Source organism: Fusarium phalaenopsidis, assembly GCF_050370095.1.
Source record: "Fusarium phalaenopsidis strain FUZ10S chromosome Unknown contig_32278, whole genome shotgun sequence".
NCBI lineage: Eukaryota > Fungi > Ascomycota > Sordariomycetes > Hypocreales > Nectriaceae > Fusarium > Fusarium phalaenopsidis.
In genome coordinates this window covers 2715653-2738845 of record NW_028145417.1, presented here as the reverse complement: position 1 = coordinate 2738845, position 23193 = coordinate 2715653, and the positions used below count along the sequence as shown (strand labels likewise).

General features: G+C 53.3%; 7 protein-coding genes and 1 non-coding gene across 8 annotated transcripts; 5 read left to right on the top strand and 3 right to left on the bottom strand.

Annotated features, from left to right (window-relative positions):
- Positions 1–1006: 1006 nt before the first annotated feature.
- Positions 1007–3913, top strand: LRP88_01477 (uncharacterized protein; the record flags this gene model as incomplete). The annotated part of the gene is made up of 1 exon (XM_083238159.1): positions 1007–3913. One exon carries the CDS (start codon positions 1007–1009, stop codon positions 3911–3913), a length of 2907 nt encoding a protein of 968 aa, XP_083106664.1.
- Positions 3914–4667: 754 nt separating this feature from the next.
- LRP88_01476 (uncharacterized protein) lies at positions 4668–6646 on the bottom strand (the record flags this gene model as incomplete). Its single annotated transcript, XM_083238158.1, has 3 exons — positions 4668–5169; positions 5615–5945; positions 6052–6646. The coding sequence occupies 3 exons, from the start codon at positions 6644–6646 to the stop codon at positions 4668–4670; spliced, it is 1428 nt and encodes a 475-aa protein (XP_083106663.1).
- Positions 6647–7585: 939 nt separating this feature from the next.
- On the top strand, positions 7586–7678 carry LRP88_01475. Its single transcript has one exon. It is a non-coding gene; the product is annotated as a tRNA-Phe (tRNA).
- An 886-nt stretch (positions 7679–8564) lies between these two features.
- LRP88_01474 (arylsulfatase) lies at positions 8565–10382 on the top strand (the record flags this gene model as incomplete). Its single annotated transcript, XM_083238157.1, has 1 exon — positions 8565–10382. One exon carries the CDS (start codon positions 8565–8567, stop codon positions 10380–10382), a length of 1818 nt encoding a protein of 605 aa, XP_083106662.1.
- A 1114-nt stretch (positions 10383–11496) lies between these two features.
- Positions 11497–12993, top strand: LRP88_01473 (uncharacterized protein; the record flags this gene model as incomplete). Its single annotated transcript, XM_083238156.1, has 1 exon — positions 11497–12993. The coding sequence occupies one exon, from the start codon at positions 11497–11499 to the stop codon at positions 12991–12993; it is 1497 nt and encodes a 498-aa protein (XP_083106661.1).
- Positions 12994–13621: 628 nt separating this feature from the next.
- LRP88_01472 (cryptococcal mannosyltransferase 1-domain-containing protein) lies at positions 13622–14858 on the bottom strand (the record flags this gene model as incomplete). Its single annotated transcript, XM_083238155.1, has 2 exons — positions 13622–14724; positions 14777–14858. 2 exons carry the CDS (start codon positions 14856–14858, stop codon positions 13622–13624), a joined length of 1185 nt encoding a protein of 394 aa, XP_083106660.1.
- A 1407-nt stretch (positions 14859–16265) lies between these two features.
- Positions 16266–17261, top strand: LRP88_01471 (uncharacterized protein; the record flags this gene model as incomplete). The annotated part of the gene is made up of 2 exons (XM_083238154.1): positions 16266–16612; positions 16664–17261. The coding sequence occupies 2 exons, from the start codon at positions 16266–16268 to the stop codon at positions 17259–17261; spliced, it is 945 nt and encodes a 314-aa protein (XP_083106659.1).
- A 3032-nt stretch (positions 17262–20293) lies between these two features.
- LRP88_01470 (Alpha/Beta hydrolase protein) lies at positions 20294–21142 on the bottom strand (the record flags this gene model as incomplete). Its single annotated transcript, XM_083238153.1, has 1 exon — positions 20294–21142. The coding sequence occupies one exon, from the start codon at positions 21140–21142 to the stop codon at positions 20294–20296; it is 849 nt and encodes a 282-aa protein (XP_083106658.1).
- Positions 21143–23193: the final 2051 nt, after the last annotated feature.

The window sequence follows — 23193 nt, the reverse complement described above, 5'->3', positions numbered from 1 at the left end:
GCTGCTCGGGCTTGCCGTCCAGGGAAATAGCGGTATCGGTACGGGGGATGAGGGGACCCTAGGAGGCCTCGCGATACCCGTTTGGGGCATTCGACGTCATGACAGGTTAAAATATTGATGACAATGGGTGATTCAAGGGGCGATGAATTGGGTGATCTGACGGCCTGTTGGCGGTGGCAGTGCTAGGATGGAATTGAGAGTGCATCACCTGGTAGTGGCAGACGAATATCACATGTTGAAGACATCTCACATTCGGGAGTACGGAAGCGAAGAATTTAGGGCCATTGCTTATTTTTCTCTACCTTGGTCAAGTATTTTCCAGGTCACAGGCTGCATCATGAGTTCATGCAAGGGAAGGGAGGAGACAGAACTTGATGCTTTTGACCAATATGATGGGGCTGCAAACGCAAGCCCTGCGCATTTCGTGTAACATGGGTCCATGTGCAGAGATTTCATGAGGTAAGAAAAAAAGAAAAAGAAAAAAAAAAAAAAGACCGCAATAAAAAAGAGAGAAAAAACGAAAAGGGGAAAGAAACTGGATGCGCAGAAACATGGCAAATGCCTGATAAGAATGTGATCGCATCCATTTCTTAAACAATTACATTGCCCACCCCCGCGTTTGAATACTACTAAACGTTGTCGATGCCAAGCGCCAAGCCTCGGTCTCCTGGAAGCGTTGAAAATGGCCGTTCCTGGTTCGCCGAGACGTTTCCGAAATGGACAATTATGTCACCAATTGAACAGCACGAAGCCGACTCCGCGGACAGCTAAAGCTCGGTTGATGGCAAAGTGGGGCCCATCTGTTGCAGCTGTCGTTCTGCTCTTTTAGACTGTTCCCAGCAAAAGACGCGCCTCGCGTAAACGGAACCGGAAGCGCGTCGCCCGCCCATTAACACGTCCTAGCTCCTACATCATAGCCATCATCCGTCGTCGCCAGTCTGACAACAAACAACAACAGTTCCATCGCGATATTCCCGCGCTGTCGCCCGCGGCTTCAATCATCGCAATGGACTTCAACTTTGGCCAGGATGGCGCTTCTGGCTCTGGGTCTACAGGCTGGCTGGGCTTCGGCTCATCCCAGCGTGTGATGGTCGCATCATCGTCGCCTGGTGCGCCCAACCCCATTGGAGGCCCTGTTAACGACATTGAGGCCGATGATGCTTCTTTCGCCGAGTCCTATCGCCCAGAGACTTCACCTCTCTTCAATCCCATGTTTATGCCTCGCTCGACCGTCCCAGAGCCCGCCGCTTCCCTGGGAATCAGCCCAAACCCTCCCGCCCGTCGCTGGCCTTGGCAGCGCGACTCGCCGGTTCTTGATACCAGTGTCGATAATCTCGCGTCGCCAACAGTTTCTGGACTCATCACCCAACCCGCACACCTGTCAACTCCATCCGAAGAGTCTGCCCCTCGGGATGCAGACGCACCTGAACCCGCCAACCCCTCGTCGCCTGGGCGTGCCCCGTTGTCGCCGTTGCAGGAGTCGGCTGCGCAGGCCGAACATGACGCCATCAATCACCAAACCACCACCGAAGAGCTGGACGACACTGCCCTTGAACCCACCACAATCGAGACGCGAATTGAAATCACCGAAACCGTCATCCAGTCGTCCGAGAAGCAGCCCGAGTCGGGATTTGAGCAACAGGATGAGGCTGCTCAGCGTGGCGAAAGCGAACGTGTCGAGGAAACGCCGCCTGAACCTGCCGACAATGAAGAGATCTCCCAGGAGCTGCGGGATTCCCCAGAGCCTGCACCAGCCATTGCGGAGGGTGCCAGCACTAAACTCACACTGCCCTCCATCGAGGCAGACTCCACAAAGCGAATGTCGGCGCCTCCGGGAGTCGTCCTACCAGCCCAGCCAGATAGCCTTCAGGCGCGTAGGGCATTGTCAACTCCATCTCTGGTTGTCGAGCTCAAGTCCTTGACAGAACCAGAGAAGGCCGCCTTCGGCGCTGAAATCCCTGCCTCTGATGAAGAGGAGGAGGTAGACGAATCTGCCGCACCACCTTCTTCCAGGCGAGGCCGACGGACTACCCAGGAACTTTTGTCGAGCGCTGCTGGGTCTGCCGTGAAAGGTGTTCGTGGGCGTCGTGGCCTTGCATCTGCGCCTGTCTCACCTGCTGTTAAGAAGGCTCCTTCATCTGCTGCAAAGAGGGCACGCAAGTCCATGCTTGCCAGTGTTGCTACGACTGAAACGCCCAAGAAGCGTGGACGTCCGCGAAAGAGCGATGTCACAGCCACACCAACTACAGCCCCGAGCACTGGAAAGAGAGGCCGACCAAGGAAATCGGATGCAACCCCAATCGCTGTTCCAAGCGCTGCTGTCCCATCTGCCAAAGGTCGCCGTGCTGCTAGTGCCAGCAAGGCCGCGCCTACTCCTCGACGTGTCACCGTCGCACGATCCCCAAAGACCGCACCCAGGCCTCGAACGGCGGCGGCGCGAACTTCCAGCGTCCGTTCTCGTGGAGTTTCAAATGCGGCCACTCCAGTCACGACACCTGCCACCACTCCCAAGCGACGTGGTCGGCCTCCAAAGAACACTCCTCAGCCAACCTCTACCGATCCTGAGGTCGAGGCTCCTGAAGCTGAGGTACCTGAGAGCACCAGCCGATCTGCCAAGAGCACACGAACTGTGAAGCCGCGTGCTGTTCCCTCCCCGGCCAAGCGAGCTCGACCTAGCAGGAAAGCAGCTGCGCCTGCTACCAAAGCTGAGCCTCAAGCTCCCACACGAAGGAGCCGCCGGGCTGCTGCCGAGCCCGAAGAGCAGGAGAAGCCCACAGATGCTGCAGTTGCAGAGGCTCCCAAGAGACGCGGGCGTCCATCCAAGAATCTTAACGTCGCAAAGCCCGAAGAACCCGCCCCAGAGCCCAAGACCAGGAAGCGCGGTCGTGCTGCTGCAACTGAAGACACCACCGTAGAGGAGCCCATGCCAAAGAAGCGAGGTCGCGCGGCCAAGGCTGCACCGGAAGAAGCTCCAGCTCCCAAGCGAGCCCGTCGGGGAGCAGCGGCATCCAAGGTTGTCGAAGAGGCGCCCGAACCCGCACCGGCCAAGAAGCGTGGAGTTGCCGCCGTTTCCAAGAAGATGGCCAAGAACGCTGCGACTGGGCCCGAACTCACTTCCAAGCGACGCGGAAGATCGGCTGGCACGGCCACCACCACCAACGGTGTCGCAGCTGATACAACAAAAAAGCGCGGTTCTAAGCGAGCAGCTGCCGAGCTCGAAGCAGAGCCCGAATCTCCCGAGCCTCCTACAAAGAGGCGTGGCCGATCCAAGAAGGCTGCCGTTGAGCCCGAGCCTGAGCCTGAGGTAGCTGAGCCCCCGGCAAAGAAGGGCCGTGCCACCCGAAAGGCCAAGGAACCAGTCGTTAAGGACGATGAACCAACCACTGGGCGACGGACCGGACGTTCAACCAAGGCTGCCAAGCCCGCAGCTGAGGAACCAGCTCCTACACGCGGCAGATCTAGCCGTGCCAAGGCTGCTCCTGTAGAGGAGGAGGCTAAACCAGCTGCTAAACCCCGTGGTCGTGCCGCGAAGAAGGCCGCAGAGCCTGCTGTCGAGGAGGAAGAGCCCGTTAAGCCCACCAAGGCCCGTGGCCGCGCCGCTGCAAAGAAGGCACCAGAGCCTGTCGAGGAGAAGGCCAAGCCAGCTTCCAAGCCTCGTGGTCGCGCTGCAACAAAGAAGGCCGCCGAGGCCACCATCGAAGAAGAACCCAAGTCCAAGACCCGTGGCAGACCCACCAAGGCCAAGTCCGGCAAGGGCGAGCTCCCCAGCACAAAATCTTCGGAAGCCCCTACGACAAAGCGAGGACGAGCTGCAAAAGCACCGGCGGTCAAGGCTGCTTCCCCCAAGGGTGTTGCCAAGAAGGGCCGGGCGGCACAGACAGGTGTGAGGAGGGGACTTCGATCAAAGGCTTAAGTGCCTGTTGAAGTAGACATTGATGAATACGTATCTGAAAATTGGGCGGGAACCTGTTTAGTGGATGTTTATATGGCTTGGATGGGGCATGGCTTTTGTGTCTTGGCGTTATGGTAGATGAAGGTTCTGTCATGGACGAGGAACGGAATGGCAAGGAATGGAATAGCATCATGAGAAACAATGCTTTGAGGTCAATCAATACAAACACTTGAGTACAAGATGACATGTTCTGTTCAAGTTGTAATGTGCTTGTGCTGCAACCTGGCTTGCTCAACTAACGCGATCTTGGCATCCGTAGATCCATAGATGCTAACGAGTGCGAAGAGTGTCTCAGTGGAGAGGGCAACCTAGATCTCGCATCGCACAGGAGAGAAGCCTTCAGAGCCGGAACCTGGTGGTCTCATTCTAACCTCAATCATCCATGGTCGATCTATCATCCGAAGAATTGTCAATGTCTATTCTTCACTCTGCTGCTTCTTCCTCTCTACCATCGCTCGCCTTCCCACATTTTAAAGGCCATCTCACTTGTGCCTGAGGGCTTACCGGGGAAACGAGAAGGGCTGATATATATCCGACTGCCGAACCTCCCTCTCCACTCTTTCTAACGTCTAGCCTCACCATTCAGATTCCATGTTCCAACCGGGCCAGCGTCATAACATAGTTCTCATTCCGACACCAGGTATGGACTGTCTAGATGGCTGTCTTGATCTCTCTGCCGTCAAGCTCCCATAAAGCTAGCTGGGCGATGTCCTTTTCATCCAGCGATATGGTGTAGGATTCGTCGTAGGGTTCGTCCGACACCCCTCCCTCCGAGATACGTCCTCTCTGCTGCGACAGACGGTTGAGGAACATGCGCCAGATTTTTTTTCCGCGCCTCCCGCGCGAGAGGGGGGAACACGAGGTGCATGATGACCCTGCTGCGGAACGCACTATCGATGCGAACCAAGTTTGTTGTGAGAAAGATGATGCCGCTAAAATACTCGAGCTCGCGAAGAAGGGCGCAGAACAGCCCGTTGCGCTCAACATCGCGGGGCTCCCGCCGAGCAATAAAGACATCTGCCTCGTCTAACAGGATTATCGCGTTCCACGCCGATGCAATCTTCGAGGTGCGCTGGAATTTGGCACCCAAGGAGGCGACCTCGGTGCCCAAGTCATCGGCTTGCAGGTGATAGAGCGGCCGACGGAGACGATCTGCAATGGCTTCGACCATCAGAGTCTTGCCTGTGCCAGGGAGGCCCGAGAGCAGACAATAAGGCCTTGTCCTTTGTCAGCGATGACATCCAGATCTTGCATGGCCGTTGAAGTGCCGTTAGTCATGTTGTGACTCCGAACAACGGAAAGGGCCATGTCTTTTTTCTGCCCATCAAGCATGAGTTGTGAGTAAGCCTCGCAGTTCCAAGTCATGGGTTGAATGTCTTCGACGAAGAATTGGCCTGGACAAATGAATCGTCAGCTAGCTGTTGGAGCATTCAAGAAAGACAATACCTACACCACAGTTTGATCTTCAGGGAAAAGCCACTAATTATCTCGTTCATGAAGACAAGTTCATCGGGTTTCTGAAGCATCTCATTCTCGTTTATGACTTGGTCCTCGGCACTGAGTCTCTAATGCTGGTCATTGGAATTGTTGGCTTCTGGTCGGTCCCGCATTCACTCTGTCGCAGGATGATTTTTCTCTCGCTGTCCCATGTTTAAGTGATACTTGTGATAGCCCCATGCGTCGATTAGGATGCGGCCGTTTACATTTTGCCTCAGCGTGCCACGATCGGCCTCATATATGGCGATGCCATTGTAGGTACGATACGCGACGCCCTGCAGGTCAAGAACCTTTCTGCCTCGCGCAGTGAGACGCTCCGTGATCGAGTCTTTGTCGTTGTGGAACTTAAAGGGATAGCAACCGAGTTCGCGAATAGGTTTATTGCCAGTAAATTCCGGGATGATCAGATTCCCTTTGCTCCAGTAGAAGCCCTCGCCGGAGAATGAAATGGTCTTGCAGATGATGACAAGCCGGCCGTTACCTCGGCTCCCTCGTACTCGATTGAATCAACTTTTCTGAGAATATGGGAGCCCATGGAGTAGCTGTAGACACTGGAGTCGTGAGGAAACAATGCCCAGGCTGTCCTAAGTCGGTCAGTTCACTCTGGCGAAGCTTGGCCGTCTTGGCACTTAGGGCCCGGAATAGCTCGTCAAGTACGCCAACAAACAGCTTGAGGAAGGGCCCAAGCGGGCCATCGTGCTTTTCGCAGAAGAGGTCCACAATTTCCCCATGTTGAAACCAAAGGGGGCGAAAGGGCTCCTTGAAAGTGGCAACGCTTCGAGGGTCAAGGTGTACGTTCTCCTTTTTGAGGATGGGCGTGAGGGCAGAAACCAGCAGAGGATTTTGCACATCGACACGGCAGACTTTCCAGTGATAATCGCCATTGAACCCGACCTTGCCACGGTCCTTGATCCTGAAAAGCTTGATGGCAGCACTGTGCTGATCGTCGGCAACCTCTTTCGAGATCTGTCCCTGGGACTTGTCCGTCCATTGACAGACGCCGCTTGAGAGTTTGTCTTCGTACATAGTCTTGATGATGGGGTTTGCACCAAAACCGGGGACCCTGGTGTCTTTCCTCTCTGGAGCTTGCATTTCCTCGTCGCTATCGAGATCAACGGGCTGGCGCGAAGGCGAATCCTCCTGATGGACCTCGTCATGCAGGCCTTGGCGAGTATCGTGGGAGTTGCCGTGAGACATGGTGAGGGGCTTGACTGAATAAAAATGGATGGTAATGGGCGTGGGTAAATGCTGGATGAAGAATTATGGATGAACAAGTTCAGTTTCGCGACGTCTCGTGCTGGAAGAGGCATGGGGTTAGTAGAGAGCCACGAGATGAAAGTAAGGCAACCTGTAGTGCGCCTGCCACAAGCAGTGCATCATAGCGCAGTGGTTATTTCCAGACTCAACCAGTGTCGTTTAGTTCTAGCATTGTGTTGGAAACTGCGTCCTTTGCTAGATGAAGCCGGCATGGTATCGCCAACCAACCTGAGGCTGGCGTCTAGCCATCACGTTGATTGCATTGACATAGCTCTGACGAAATCGCTAGGCAGCAATGGAAATTGAGGCGTGGGCACAATAGAGCGTCTTCACTGGCTTGCGTTAGCATGGATGTTCTTGCTTTGTTGTAGTTGTTGAATCGCGACTTGAGTCGAGGTGAAGTTGTGGGCACGGGCCAATGGGAAGCGGGGAGGAAGGAACTCAATCCAGCTCCTTCCGTCTTACCCTGGATGAGAACCTGACGCAGCAGGAGATCGCAGTATCTTTGAAGAATGTAGCGGAATTGGATTTGATTCATCAGGGGCATTCTCCTTGCCTAAGACTTGTCGCGTTGAAGAGTTCTCTTGTCATGCACCTCGATGTTTTGAGGTCTGAGAATACGGCGGCGGGTTTGGGTAATCACCGCGGGAGGAGGAGAGACCATTCTCCTATGATTGGGGATCAAGAAAGCCCAGGATCATGCCCATCGTATGCAAACTTGCAGTTGACTTACCACAGAGATTTTAAGCTGGTATACACACTCTCAATTGGCCATAGACGGGTTTAACCTGAGTGATACTGCAGGCTTGGTGTCCCAGTAGTGGCCGCTCCCCTCAGCTCCTGCTCAAGTATGGATTTAAACGCAACAGTTTTCAACAAGCGGGTTTAGCTCAGTTGGGAGAGCGTCAGACTGAAGTCAAACTTCAATCATCCGATATCTGAAGGTCGTGTGTTCGATCCACACAAACCGCAAGTGTTTCTTTTTTGATCTGGTCGACTAGTCGCGGCGGAGCATCTCTTTTTGCTTCTGGCTCCATCCATCATCCCCACTGTGGATGGAACGTCATCAACACTGCGAACCTCACCTTCCTGGCCGGCTTGGAAGTTATGTCTGGGTACATTGTCAAAGACTTGGGTTTCTAATCGATGTGGTCGGTCAGCTGGTTTCATTTTGGCTCAATCGATCGCTACTTGTGATGGCTAAGCTGTTGAGCTCTGGGGCCTCCCTCGAGCCCTGCCACCACCATTGGGAGGAGCGGGCATTGCACAACGGTCACATAGCCTTGTATTACAGTACGGAATACTAGTCGCCTCTATGAAGACTCGTCTTGTTTGTGAGTTAAATTACTGACTGGTGATTGAGAGAGCGAGTATCTACCTACTTAGCATCAAGGTAGCCTCATCTGCTCGGACCGGCCGGACACTTGCTTGGCATGGAGCACTCATGACATTGGACTGCAATTCATTACGGGAACCAAAAAGCCAAGGGTTATCCTAAAACGGCCAACATCATCTGTTGCAATGCAATTGATGCTTGGTCATCCGCGAGCGAGATCCGATGCACCGCGACAGCAACCCCAGAATCGCACCAATGCGAATGGGCCGAGTCAACACTCGAGCTCCCAAGGATCCCGCGTGGCGCATTTGATCATCATCTTTGTGACCTTGTTGATGAATTGATAGGTCGCTGCCCATGTAACCGTCGACGTCGGAACTCGGCCTGGAGGACAAACCCGACGGTGTCTACCCCACCGACTGTCAACCTTCTCAGAGCGCCGGGTATAAGAGCACAGCACTGAGTCAATATGATGGACATTCGGTTGACTTTTTCAATCTCCTCAAGGCTATCAAGTTGACCATGGCTACAAAGAGACCTAACTTTCTCGTCATCGTGGCCGATGACCTCGGCTTCTCAGACATCGCCTCCTTTGGCGGCGAGATCAACACTCCCAATCTCGACAAGCTCGCCAACAATGGTATCCGCTTCACAGACTTTCACGCCGCGGCTGCCTGCTCGCCGTCTAGGGCCATGATCATGACCGGGACGGACCACCACATTGCTGGCCTGGGCAACCTCATCGAGTGGACCAACGTCTCCGGGCAGAATGACCCCAATGGGACCATGTCAACTAACGTTCAGCGAGGAATGCCCGGGTATGAGGGGTACCTTAATGAGAGGGTTGTTGCACTGCCCGAGATTCTGCGTGATGCTGGTTACCAGACACTCATGGCTGGCAAGTGGCATCTTGGTCTTACGCCCGAGAGGAGTCCCAAGGCCAGGGGCTTCAACCGCAGCTTCGCCCACTTGCCGGCGTGCAGTAATCACTACGCATACGAACCGCAGCTCGAAAAGAGTGAGGAATCGCCCGAGTTCCTGACCATGAGTGTCATTGCCTTGCACAGTGAGGATGGGGAATACGTTCGGAAACTGCCCGAGGGGTGGTACTCTTCTGACGGATACGGCGACAAGATGTTGCAGTACCTGAAAGACTGGAAAGAAGATGGCGATGAGAGGCCCTTCTTTGCGTATCTGCCCTTCACTGCTCCTCACTGGCCTCTCCAAGCGCCCCAAGAGTACGTCAAAAAGTACCGAGGTGTTTACGGCGACGGCCCAGACGCTCTCCGGCTAAAGCGTCTACAAAAGCTCAAAGATCTCGGCCTCATCCCCAAAGATGTCGAGCCTCACCCCGTCGTCGCGGAAGAAGTCAAGGAGTGGAGCGACATGAGTAACGAAGAACGCGCCAACTCGTGTCGCGCGATGGAGGTTTTTGCCGCCATGGTCGAATGCATCGACGTGAATGTGGGAAAAGTGGTGAACTATCTGGAAGAGGTTGGGGAGCTTGACAATACCTTTGTGTGCTTTCTTTCGGACAACGGCGCTGAGGGAGCGGCTTATGAGGCGTACCCCATTGTTCAAGGATCCATGATGCAGCATCTCAAGAAATACTACGATAACAGCCTGGACAATCTCGGCAACGGGAACTCATTCATCTGGTACGGCCCGCGATGGGCTCAAGCTGCTACAGCACCGAGCAGACTCTACAAAGCATATACGACCGAAGGAGGTGTCCGCGTTCCCTTCTTGATGAAGCCCCCGTCCTCCTTTTCCCAGACTTTCAAGCCCAACGACATCACCCATCAGTTCGCCACAGTCATGGACCTCGCTCCAACCATCCTTGACATGGCTGGCGCAAAGCACCCTGCACCGACCTACCAAGGTCGCGAGGTCGTCTCCATGCGTGGCAGATCCATGGTTCCCTACCTATCTGGCACCTCCCCCCGCATCCACGACAAAGACTTTATCAACGGATGGGAAACCTGTGGTCGTGCAGCCTGCCGAAAGGGAGACTGGAAAATTGTCTTCATCCCAAAGCCCAAAGGTCCTGAGCGTTGGCAACTGTACAACCTGGCGCGTGACCCAGGAGAGGTGCACGACCTTGTCGACTCTGAGCCCGAGCATCTGCGAGAGCTCCTCAAGCTCTGGGACCAGTACGTACTGGAGACGGGCGTAATACCTCTAAGCCCCGAGCTTGGTCGGTGGATGGCGGCCATGGAGGAGCAGATGCCCGAGAATGCGTGGATCGAGTATGAGTACTGGAAGGACGGGGCGAGGGATGATCCGAAGAGGTTTACCAAGGAAATCCCCCGGTTTGAGCGTCGTGTCACGGGATTCTAGGCTGCCCTTCTAGAATGTCGGTGAATTTCTTTCATGTCCGGGTATGCATCCCGACGGCGACTTGCAGATGGGGGGCAACGAGGGAGGAGGGAAGAGGAAACTCTCTCGATGGACTACGGCTGTGATATAAACTCCCGGCTTCTTTGTTTTAAGAGCAGATGAATCTGTGTCTCTAGGCCTCAAAGCCTCTTGTTCTCTGACGAGTGTCATGTCTGATGTAACATGTCATGGGTCACGTCACTGCTTTAGGCATCTCTCTTCCGCCATGACAATTCACCTATGCAGTAAAGTAGAATAAAGAGCTGTTATTTTGCTTCAAACTGGACTGTGACAACTTGTTTCCTTGTGCCGAGTGAATGGTCCGGTGCCATTCACCCGTAAGTGAGTGCCCATCACTGGCAGCCTGGCACTGACAGACCGCACCCAAACATCAACACCACCACCACCAGCAGAAGATGCGTATACAACTGTAACCAGACCAAAGGGAACAGACTTCCCGTCAGTCAAGTCGCTTGCCGCCTCTCTGTTGACCGTCTTGATCCCCATCGCGCAGCTACCCGACGAGAAGGGGGTGTGCGAGAAGAAAAACAAACGGCTAGTAAACTTGCAGCTGTCCATGTTTGGCAGCATCACCGGCAACACAAGATAAAAGAAACACACCTACGTTTTCTCTTACATATATGAACATTCTCTTCTCTTGCCTCTTTTCTCTTTCAACCTTTTTTTTCCTCATGTGGCTTTCATTTTCCCCTTCCCGTGTTTCTCATCCCCACTTCCCACACCCAAGCGTGCATGGCAGTGTTTTTGCCAGTGACGACTACGACGGCACGGCTTCCAGAATGCTGCTGCATTGAGAAGAATATCTCTTTGTCCCAAATGGGATAATTTTTTCTTCTTTGGCATTGACAATAGCAACTTGAATGACCGCCGCGTCTATAAATTGCTCCCCTCAGATTTCGCGATCCTCACTCACCTTTTTCAACCTCACATTCTTCTTCCCAACTTGGACAGACAGAGCATCGATAACGCCCCTTTTTGGCATCAATTGTCGTATCACATCAACCACTTGAAGCATCAATACCTTTGCAAAATAACCCATTGTCGACTGCTCAAGATGCCTCGCCCCGAGACCCCTGATACTTCGGGCTCAAGCCCAGGAATGTCAACACCAGACTCTCACCCTCACTCTACTCCCCCGACTGATCTCAGAGGCCTCGACTCCGACTCTGGGACCTCGAGGTTCACCATCGGAAGGCAGCTCGCCATCATGTCCCAGAACAACGAATCTCCCAGCCTGCGTGGGGCCCGGATTTGGGCTGCCAACAATGCTCGCAGTGGTGCTCAGGACCAGTCCTCTTCTCCTCCTGCGTCTGACTCTCCTTGGAACCGGGTGTCGACTGGATCTACCAGCACTGTTGTCCCTCCTCGATCTCATCCCTCTGGCACCAACGTCCGCTGCTACGCTCTAGCTGGCAGTAGCGTCAAGCAGCAGGAACCAGCTCCTCAGTCTCGTGTCGCCCAGTTCCTCCTCCAGAACCCTCCTCCCGGTGCCCCTCTTCGTCAGCCAACTGCTCCTCCCGTGGACCATGCCACCTCGACCAACACTCGTCAGGAGTTCGACGCTTCCATCTGGGAGGGCCTCTCTCGTTTCTCTCACCTTTCGATGAACGACCAGTCTCCCGCTCCCCGTCGTGTCCAAGCCCCCGAGACACCTCAGCAGCCTCAGTACCATCCCGTCTGGAACAGCCAGAACTTCGACAACCAGAGCTTCGACAATCACAACTCGGCCGAGACCGTCATCTTCCAGAGCCCACCGGCTCAGCAGCAGTCGCCTTCGTCTCCTCGTGGTTTCCGTCCCATGGCTGCCATCTCGCACAATGACAGAGCCTTTGGCGCCCGCATCAACCCTCGCGAGGTCCTCCCTGCCGATCCTCGAGCCTTCTCGACCAACTACCGTGGAGAGCATAGCGTCCGCAACGCCAGTGTTGACGACCTGCCTTTCGAGCAGAACTGCGCCCTTTGGCTGACCAACCTCCCCCCCGACGTCACCTACCAGCAGCTCCTGGCTCAGATCCGCAACGTCGGTCGCATCTGGTGCACCGTCATCAACGCCCCCGACTATGATCGTCACAACACGGCCGCCGCCAAGGTCGTCTTCTTCACGCCCGCTCCTGCTCAGCGCCTCCTCCAGAAGTCGCTCACCCAGGGCCTTGAGGTCAACGGCTACGCCGTCAAGGTCACTCACAACCGCGTCAAGTACGGCGCGCAGACGCTGACCGGCAACGCCTCCAGAGTCCTCATCGTCACCGGCAAGACGACGTTTGTCAACCCCGAGAGCCTGACCGAGTTCTTCAAGGCGCGCTTTGTTTTCGAGGTGGACGAGATCATCGAGCTCATCAACCAGGGCAACCGTCACAAGGGCGGGCGCTCCGTCGTCGAGTACAAGTTTGGAAGCTTCCGGTGCCAGGCGCAGATGGGCAAGATGGCCCTGGAGAAGGACAGACCCGAGGGCTTCGAAAAGGTCGACTTTGGTCCTGACCCCTGCGAGGTGGGCGACACTCTCGCTTCGTACGGGATCGCTGCGGAGCGCATCCAGGGTAAGGGCATCTGAGTCAAAGTTTCGAACGTGGATTTTGGCAGTGGAGGTTGATTGATGAGATCAAGCGATGTCGCACTGGAAGGCAATTGTAATCGCCACAAGTCGGAAAAGTATTGCTCGTTGAGGGAATGGGATATGCCTCAGTCATGTTACTAGCACAAATAAGTTTGAGGCGATACATAGTCACGATGGACTAAACGAAAATAATCTAACTCTTGTAAGAATGTGCCGTGGTGTTTGTTCGTGATCGTGAAGTAGGTAGCCTTTGGTGTTTAGCTTCGGCGACTTGGCATCGTAGTGTTCGGAGTGGATGCCCTCATGTAAGCAACAGCCTTGCTAGGCTCAGCCATATGTCAGCCGAGAGCTAAAGATAGAGGGACACGGACTCACCGTTTAAGTTCATCTGGCCGTTCTTAGCGCCAGCCTTCAAAGCATCGGTTGCGACGTGTCGGAGGAGGCGCCCCGGTGTCTCATGATGGCTTCGCCTGGTCGAATCAATCTGGCGCCACCTCTCAATGTAACATGCCCATAAAGAAACAAAGTGCGAAAACTGCGAGATGCCATTTCCCGTACGCCAAACCCGACGCCTGAAATCATCTATTTGGGTATACTGTACATAATCAATACAATCAAGGATTCATTAACGCAGGTGCTCATCCCACGGCAGCCAGCTTTGCCTGTGAAACTCGGGCATGCACTTGACCTTTTGGGGCGGCTCGTATTGCCACTCGATCCGAACGTTCGCTTCATCCTCCTCTGCCACCACCTGGCTCGTATAGCCCTTGAGCTCCTTGAGCCTCCTGGCGTTCTTGTCCGAGTACTCGAGGTTGACGCTCGGGATGGCGGCGATCTTGCGGTAGCCCTTGAACCACAGGTCCTTGCAGAAGAGCTGCGGCTCGCCCTGGAAGCACTCGTCCTTTCGCGAGTCGCGGAAGCGCAGCCCGTTGAGCAACGGCGCAGCTGAGAAAACGGTCGCGCCGTTCCAGCAGGCAAACACCTGGAAGGGGAGAGCGGCCTCGTAGCGGCTCTTGGTCTTGGGGTCGCTGAAGAAGAGGTTCTGCGCAAAGTCCCATCTGCCCTCTGAGGTGATGTTGAAAAAGAGGTCGCCGTCTATTCCACGCGCGACCCATACGTCGTAGAAGGTGGGATCATCAGATGCGTAGGTCCAATCCATGGCGCACGTCATGTCGGCGTTGAGGTTCTTGCGCTGAAACGCAAGCTCGAGAAGGTCTTCGGTGCAAGCGGCGACATCGTTGATGAAGAGAACGGTCGTCTCATCGGATACTGGGGCCTTTTTCTTGAAGAGAGGCTGGAGGGCGAGATTGCGCAGCTGCGCCAGCTTTCGAATACGCGCGCCGTCGGAGGGATTGATGGCTGAATTGTTGTAGAAATAGGTGACACCGATTTCCTCGAGGAATGGTCGCAGTGCGACAAGCACATCGGCTGTACCGTCCGGCGAGTTACCCTCGACGATGGACAAGGCGCAGCGCTCTGGTCCAAGGAAGCGCATAGCCTCCACCACACTGCCCAACAGGCGGGGGAGCAAGTCTACGACATTGCGCAAATTAAGGGTGAAGAAGTAGTCAATGTGCGGCTTGTCATCCCGCTCGTCTTGTTTCTTCAGGAGGCTGGCGTATCGTTCAGTGTCCAAGGCGGGACATTCGAGGCGCGGGAGCTCTTTGGAAGCGGGGTCGAAAATGGCGTTGATGTACGGTCTTATGCGCTTGGCGGAGAGGATGGCTCCTGGAAACGATGTTAGTAAATATCGAGAGTAAAGATACGAGGCAGTGCTCACCATTTTTTATGGAAGGTTCAGGGGGTTCGGAAGAGAGAGGTGTCGCGATTGTGTTGTTGGAGCCTGTCTTGGTAGCGACCAGGGTCGGTGTGGGAGTCGAGAAAGAAGATGAGGTGGAGGTCGTGATAGAAATTGATGTTGAGGTTGGGGGATCAGGTATAATTGAGATGTAATATGGGCGTGTCGTCGTCGTCGAGTATGAAGACGAAGTCGACTCTGAAGATTGAGCTTCAGCCGAGTCTGTCGAATGCTGTATTGGCAGATAAAGATTCGATAGCCGAGTGAGGTGCTCGCGGCCAAGATAGAGGCTCGTGGCGATCAGCAAGAAGCACAAGGCCGGTATGAACAGGAGGATAACCCTTGGACGCATTTCGAACTAGTCATGACATGGAGAGAGTAAAAGACTGGACAGACAGAATGAAGTTCTGCTGACGATGGAAAAAAAAAAAGATGGGCACTCGAGGTAGGTATAGTCGAGCAGCTGAGATGAGATGAGATGAGAACGAACAGAAGACCCACAGTGACAATCAATGGATGACAGCCCAGACAGTGACAGCCCGTCAGCAGGGATAAGCCACGGGTACGGGAAACGAATGGATCAGCCCATCCACTTGCTCTCATCAGGCTCTCGATATAAATACTACGTGGTGTTTGAAACCCCGTGTCTAATTCCTAGGGTGCCATCCTCAGCGGGTGGCGGCGGGTAGTGACACCAACCCAGCGTCACTGGCTGGCAGCCATACGAGGGCGGTCTTCAGCAGGTGATGCGTTGTATTCCCAGCAGCCGAGGCCCACCTGTTTTGGAAGTTCCATTGCGAGATCACAGCCAAAGACGCTATCACAGGCTATTGAGCACTACACGAGATTTGCTACCCTCTCTCTCCACGCCATCCCAAGCTGGGCATCCTACACGAGCCTGTCAGGGGCACGCACCTTTTTATCGTATCGGGCAGCCTGCTTCTTCTCATTTCCTTCTGGTGCCCGCCCACCTCCGCCTCAATCCTGCAGTCAAGGTGAGACTTTAGCGGCAACCCGTTGGTGGCTGTCCTAACTGCATCGTGCCGAGTCCCCGGGGTCCTTGACCAGGGTCCAATCGGCCGCTTCAACTGGCCAATCACGGCCGTGCAAGTCATTGATTCACTGCAGGGAAGATCCAATTCGGGAAGCCCAATCAAAGCCCGACAGACGACGTCTGAAACACCATAAGAGCGAGGATGTTGATCTCAAGATGCTACCAACAGATGAAATATCCCTGGTCGGGCTGTGCGTGACATAGGATTTATGAGTTGTACAATGAGGCTGTAACCAGAAGGCATGATTTATCGACCCGCAGTGGGCATATATGGAGGCATCAGTTGTGGTGCTTTATCTGTGACTGATCCGATGGCCAGAGTCTCCTTCCGACTCCCATTCTTCTGTTTTTACCGCATTTTTCAAAAATACTGATACTCATATCTCTCCCATCAAGGGAGGCAAATTCGATCCAATCATGCCCCGCGTGTTCTGGTTTCTCCTCGCAGTGTTTCACCTTAGCCTGTCTCTCAGCCATGCCGCCCCATCAGTGACTGAGACACCGCCCATCGGCAAACGTCTGCTAGCGCGAGCCATAACTACCGAGTACTTGACATGCGGCTACGCGAACGGTGACCCCGAAGAGCCGAGGACCGCCGACCCGGGGCACAAGTGCCTGCTGAACCCCAAGAACAAGCTCTTTGCTTACTGCGACGTCAACGCTGACCTGGAGCACTGCGGCATGGTTGGGAGGTGCTTTGATCAGCATGATTGTAAAAAGGGATGTGGTAAGATGGCCCAATCAGAGTTGCTTGCTGTGTCTTGGTACGCTGCTATCTATTGGTGCTGGGGGTTAAACAATTGACGTCGTGATAGTAAAAAGAAGGAGTATTGCTCCCTTGCTGTTCTTACTATCCAGAAGGGCCACACCTACACTAACATCGAGTGCGGCACAAGAGCTGCTACCGATTATTATAAAATAACACCAAATGCTACCGAAGGAGCAACCATCGACGGGACTACTACCGCAACCATGAAACTGACCAGGACGGTGAGCGTATTTTCAACGCAACCCACCACCGAGACAGCGGAGGGAGTTTCTGAAGCCGCCGAGCCGAGCACCAAGTCAGAGATCTCCGCGGAGACAACAAGTGAATTCGCCCCTGAAGCTTCAAACGAGGAGTCTTCAGGGGACTCTTCAGGTGGTTCTTCAACAAACACAGGCGCCATCGTCGGAGGTGTCATCGGAGGTCTGGTGGTAGTCTGTAGCACCGCCCTCGGCGCCCTCTACCTATTACGTCGAAACCGCAGCCAAGGTACAGAACCAGAAACGACAGAGCAGGGCACGCCTCCACAAGAGCCGCCGCAAACATGGGCTCACCAGGAACCGAAACAACTGGCAGGCTGGGGACCGCAGGAGATGCAGGGGAGCACACACTTTGGAAGGGATAATGCGGTAGAACTGCCGGGCTGATGGGGTAATGGATTGCAAGGGAGGCTGATGACTAGTTTTGATAATTATAGCAATAAACAGTGGCTAATTGTAGCCAAGAGTTTTGGTGTCTCGGGAACTGGTGAGTCCCTTGATGGATGGTTTGATTCTTTTTTGCCTCGGTTCAGTCTCCATCTAGGTGGATGCCGTCAACATGTAATCCTATAGGCCCCATCGTAACGGATACGTGTGCCAAGACAAGCCAAGACGCCTAGTTGATCTGATCGGGTCCAGGTCGCTTGTAAGTAAAGTCACAACGTCATCTGAAACCCCAACTGGATGGTTAAGCAGTGTATGTTAAACTCCCTGTAGGCTGTTCCAACCCCAGCCTAATCTCCGTAAATCTCAAACAACAGAATATTTACATGCACCCCTTCTACCATCAGTTGACCGAACTGAAGCCACTCCGAAACTTCCACCACCAATAGAACCTTGCTATGACTTTTGAAACCCGTTCCATTGATCAAACTCCTCAGTATCCAGGTCAAACAAGTCCAGCATCCTCCCAACACTGCGATCTACCAAGTCATCCAGTGAAGATGGATACCGCTCAAGGGACACACTCTCGTTAACAGCATGAGTCTCTGCCGCTCCTTGAGTGCCACGTCCACGGAATGCGAGATGAGATCGTCATAGTACCCCGTGCTGATAGCCGACAGGGTTTTCATGCTACACGGCACAACTATCATACCATTAACTCGAAAAGACCCGCTGGCAATGGGCGCCGCCATATCGTAACATCCGTAGACTGTATCTGCCAGAGCGCGAACATTGGCAACAGTATAATCCATCTCATACTTGAGCGTGTTCTCCGCCCACTTGCTGATAATCATATGCGTCTCTATGTTCAAGCGGCGCAACGCCATGAGTGTCTTTATGCCGAGAATGAAATCTGTCGCGCCCGTGAGCGCCACGATGATCCTCGGGGCCCGCGGGTTGGAAGACAGGGGTGGTTTTTTTCGTGTGGGTGAATACGAGGTTCGTTTAGCGATGTGGTTATGGGACATTATAGCCGCCCTTTTATTACTGAAGCATCCGATAAGCTTACCAGCCCCTGCGGGAGTCACATTTGCTAAAGCTTCCTTTTCTGGTTTCGCCGGTAGGTTCGAATCTGCTGGATTCTGAGCAATGGATGGGCTCCCGTGTCAGTGAATGAAGCATTTATCATATTCTCCATCGCCCGAGAGGATATAAGAGAAATAGTTGATGGGTGTATCCGAGAACTTGGCTCGCAAGGCCCAGTTTCGGATCGAGTCGACGGATCTAGGAGATAAAATGGACGTGTTGCGGAGACCCTCTTCGCCAAGGGTCGAATCATGGTCAACTCAACGTCAGTCTTTGACACTTTGATATTGACTCAAATGACGCGGATTACGCAATAGGATCGAGCAGTCAAGTTTAATACATCAGCTGGAATCGGGACCGATCCCGGGTATGTCAATATCATGCCTCTTGATCTCGGGATGCCTCCCGTTCATTGTGAAGAAGGTGTAGATCACGGACTTACCCGTAGTGTGATTAGTTGCGTATCCGCTGTATCGTCCGAGTTGAATACTCAAAGCAATATACAAGATGATTACCTTGAAATAAGCACTTCTGAGGACGCTCTCGATCTTCAAAACCATTCCCAAAACCTCTTCTCCCACCTGTACATCATGGCAACCAGCTCACCAGAAGAAAATCCAAAGTCCTCGGCCCAGAGTTTCCGGCGTTTCATCCAAAAACTCCAGGACGAAAACGACCTTGTAGTCATCGATTCAGAGGTCGATCCTCATCTGGAGCTCGCAGCCATAGTCCAAAACGTTCATGAGACCGAGGACAAGGCGCCACTCTTCAACAATGTCAAGGGTCGCCAAGAAAACGGCCTCTTTCGCATCTTGGGCGCACCAGCTGGAGCGAGCAAAATTCCCGGCAAGACATTCATTCGGATTGCCAAGCCTCTAGGCTTGCCTTCCGATGCCAGCGGTCAAGAAATCATTCTGTTAGCATTGGGATATGATGCTATGATGTGTTGATAATGTGTTCTTTATTATAGTTGAAGCCCGGCCCTCGATGGGATAACTGAGCCAGAAGACCAAAGGGGTCGTCTACAAGACTGAGACAGCGAGCGAAGGACCAATGGCGGAATACCACGGCAACATCTCCCCGGGAGAGTCCAAGAAATGCCCCATCTTCAAAGTCGACGCCATCACGTATCGAAACGACCCAATTCTTCCCACTTGCATCACGGTAAGAGCATTCGAGGAGAGTGAGACCGTATGGGGACTTATGCAAGCAGCTGAAGTTCTTACAATCTGTCAAGACGCAGGTCTCCCCATCAAGATGGTCTTGAACCCCTTCGGGTCTCACTGTATCTGGTTCGTCCTACAAGTCGACAGATATGAACTTGGAGCCATGGAGACCACCATGGAAGAGTGTTGCAACAAGGTCGGCCATGTAGTCTTTGCATCCAAGTCCGGCTTCTACATCCCGACTGTTTACCTAGTGGGAGACGACATTGATCCTACTAACTTTAAGGGCGTGGTCTGGGCTGCTGCTATACGGTGTCAACTATGTGTAAACAAGTTTTTTTTTGATGAGTATTTGAACATTTTTTTTTTTAATTTTTTATGTTGGTTATGGAGTCAGGTCTGGCCGGGGTGCGTGGAAAGTTGTGCGGTGCTGTCTGTTCCCGAGCGAGTTTGAACATGGTCAGTTGTTGTGGAGGGGAGCTTCTTTCAGGGGCAACTACCCAGAGGAGATCCAAGAAAAGGTCAAGAATCAGTGGGAGGCTCACAGATTTAGTAGTGCGTAGAGCCTGAATGATAGACGATGACTCGAGCTGTTTATTCATACTGGAAAATTAGAAAATATGTCTTTTACATGCTGTACGCCCCTGGCGAGACTTGAAGATTTGCGCTGTCTCCAGTGCAATGCATGCACATATCTTCCCGTTCGCCGCACGCCTCTGGTACCTCGCCGCCTCAATATCCTTCTATTGACCTTGATTGCAGGAACCAAAAATATGACTGCAACTAATCGGAAGTCTTTTTGCCATCAAAATGCTCGACCCGGCTCAGAAAGTGGGCAATCCGTTCCCACATGGCCACGGGGTTGGAGTACATGACGAAATGGCCACTCCGAGGGATCTCAGCCAACTCAACCCCAGCCCTAACCAGTCTTGGCAGATATGACAAAGAAGCATACTGCTCTCCGAACATGTATGTCCTTGGAAAGGGGAAGCCCTCGAACGCTTCCAACAGGTTGCCGTTGTCTGTACATTCCACCATGGACTCGAACGTGGGCCGTACTGCTGCAGTCTGCACTCTCCCACGGAACGCAGATGCGTAAAGCCCATTTCCGTATAGTGGTGACTGTCGCGTGCGGGTGATGAACTGGTCGACAAACATTTCCGGCTCATCAGCTGGGTAGTCCAGAATCTGGCGGCTGAGGAAGCAGTCCTCTGGTGCAAGGTTGCCCTTGATGTTGATGAAGCTGCGAACAGACTGCTGATGCTTCTTCGCGAGCAAAGTCGAGACTAGCCCACCCATGGAGTGGCCGACGAGGTGAAATTGACCGACACCGAAGTGGGCAAGGACAGACTCGGCGATGGTGACGAGGAGGGGCATAGACAACTGCGATAGATCTGACATGGTTGATTCTCCACTACCAGGAGTATCGTAGGCTATAAATGGACGACCGGCAAACTGCTTTTCGAGTGAAATGTCGACATAGTCTTCCTTTGTGCTGCCGAAGCCATGGAGGAAGAGGATGGGCGTCAAGGGTCCATCACGCCGGACTGTCGAGAGACGTATAGTGAGACCATTAATGGAAAGCTCTAGTGTTTCTCGGATGAGTTGTTGAGTAGCTGCTGGTTTCGTCATGTTGTACAAGTTGAGGTGTTCTAGTGGTGATGTCGATACTCGACCTCTCTGGGAGGATCAATCACACTCCTTACTACTATTTATGGGTTCTCATCTCGTGAAAAATTTTCTATTATTAATTCTGGAGTTTTAAGAAGCCGACTTGATTCATGATATCCCGAATACAGATCCATTACTCAATGTGAACCTGAATCTACGCCGAACGAACTTGACGTGCTCGGCAAGTGGGCATTTTCGCCGTCGTCCTTCGGCAAAGTTTATTCCTTGCCGCGGCCTTTCTCACTTTGCCGAGCCTCAACACTGGCACCCGAGGAAATGAATAAAGATAAGATTTACAAGAACTTCCAGACATTGAGTTGGACAAGAGTTAATGTTACTTATTAGTTGAACACCTAGTCTAGGAAACAAAGGTGTGAGTTTCTAACGCCTCCTATCAAGCTGGAAAACGCGGACGGGTATCGCCCCAGACCAAAACTCCCTGGGCCAATGCATCATCATCTCCGAAAATCCGATTTCAATCTCTATTGGTATTCGAAACAAAGTAGAGCTTTGATACTGAACTGACCTCCAAGCCGAGGCGCAAGGCTACCCGGGTGGTGACAGTTATGGTAGAGCCATTATCTTCATTATTGTAAGTAATAAACTCCAGAACTCAGACCCCGTCTTTTCCATATCTACCCTCGGTCTCGCTTCGCCACTGTTACGCAGGGTTTTCATCGTCGTCGTCAGAGTCCAGGTCGTGCCGTATCCCCACGTCGTTGGGATACATATCCTCCAGGATTTGCCAGATTCGACGACGGTTGCTTAGCCCCCTGCAAGGGCCACGCAGGCCGACTCGCCCGTAGCTCCAGGCTTCAGCGCTGAAGCCGAGCCTCTCAGCCACCGTGACGGGGCTCATGACTTGGTGGGTCAGCTTCTCCCAGTTCCACTTAGTGCTTAGCGGTGCAGAGTGCTTTTTTGTGAATGGCTTCATGATCAAGGTCCCACAGGAATGGAATTCTGACAAAGACGTGCTTCCATTCTTCCTGGGGCATCAGGCAGTTGCAGCCTAGGGGTAGGGACCCCTATGGAAGCAAGTAGACGATTTGGTGCTTGACTTCTTGTGGGAGGTCCCGAAACAACTCGTTGAATAGAGTGTGATCAGAGTCTTGTTCCTCGTGTGGTTCCAGGCCGGAGACAAGGCCGGAGGTCAAGTCTGAGACATGAAGAGGATCAGAATCCCACTATTACCCTGGTTAGTTACCCGGCGACCAAGTCCTTTGGGGCCGCCGCACTTACCCAAGCACCGCGAAGCTGTCGGTATGGCGGTAGCCCGACAGATCCGTAATAATTGTCCACGGGGAGGTAGCATCTCTTCATATCCAAGTTCTCCAGGTCACGAGGCTTATCATCTCGAATATTGGGACCGTTTGGGATTGCGGGGAGATAGGAACCATATAAATATCCGTCCTCGATTATGGCACATCGCCGTTCCAGATTTACTCAGAGATCACCAATGGAACGAATATTGGCTAGCTGAGATGTCTTGATGACACGAGACGCGAGATCCAGACAGGCAAAATGCATCCCCACAATTCCTCGGCTTGTCTCATCGTCGAATGTCTGGGGTTCGAGCACTTGGCCGTCCGGCAAAGTGACTAGTAGAGCAGGGTTCCGTTCAACTTCGGCAAAGCGAAGAGATACGGCATCATCCGGGATAGAAAGAGATTCAGGTTCAGGGCCCCGTTCTGGCCAGTAAGGGCCTTCGAAAGCCACAGCTATTTGTTTCCAGACGCACTCACTCCAACGTCGGGGAAATTGCTTGCCAAACACACTCGAGTGAGGGTCAAGCTTGACTGCGCATACCGTACAGATGGGGAATTCGTTGAAAGTAGACATGGATTCTGAGAGGACGCCAGGGTGGTGAGGGTTGAGCAGCTATCTTACCAGGCCCAGCGTGTTGCCGGCCAAACTGAGCCTCTTGGGCCAGGATGGATGGGTGATGATTCAAGACAGGTTTTTAGCACCAGGGGCTTGTAAAAGTTGAAATCCCTTGGAGAATGAACTTGGCT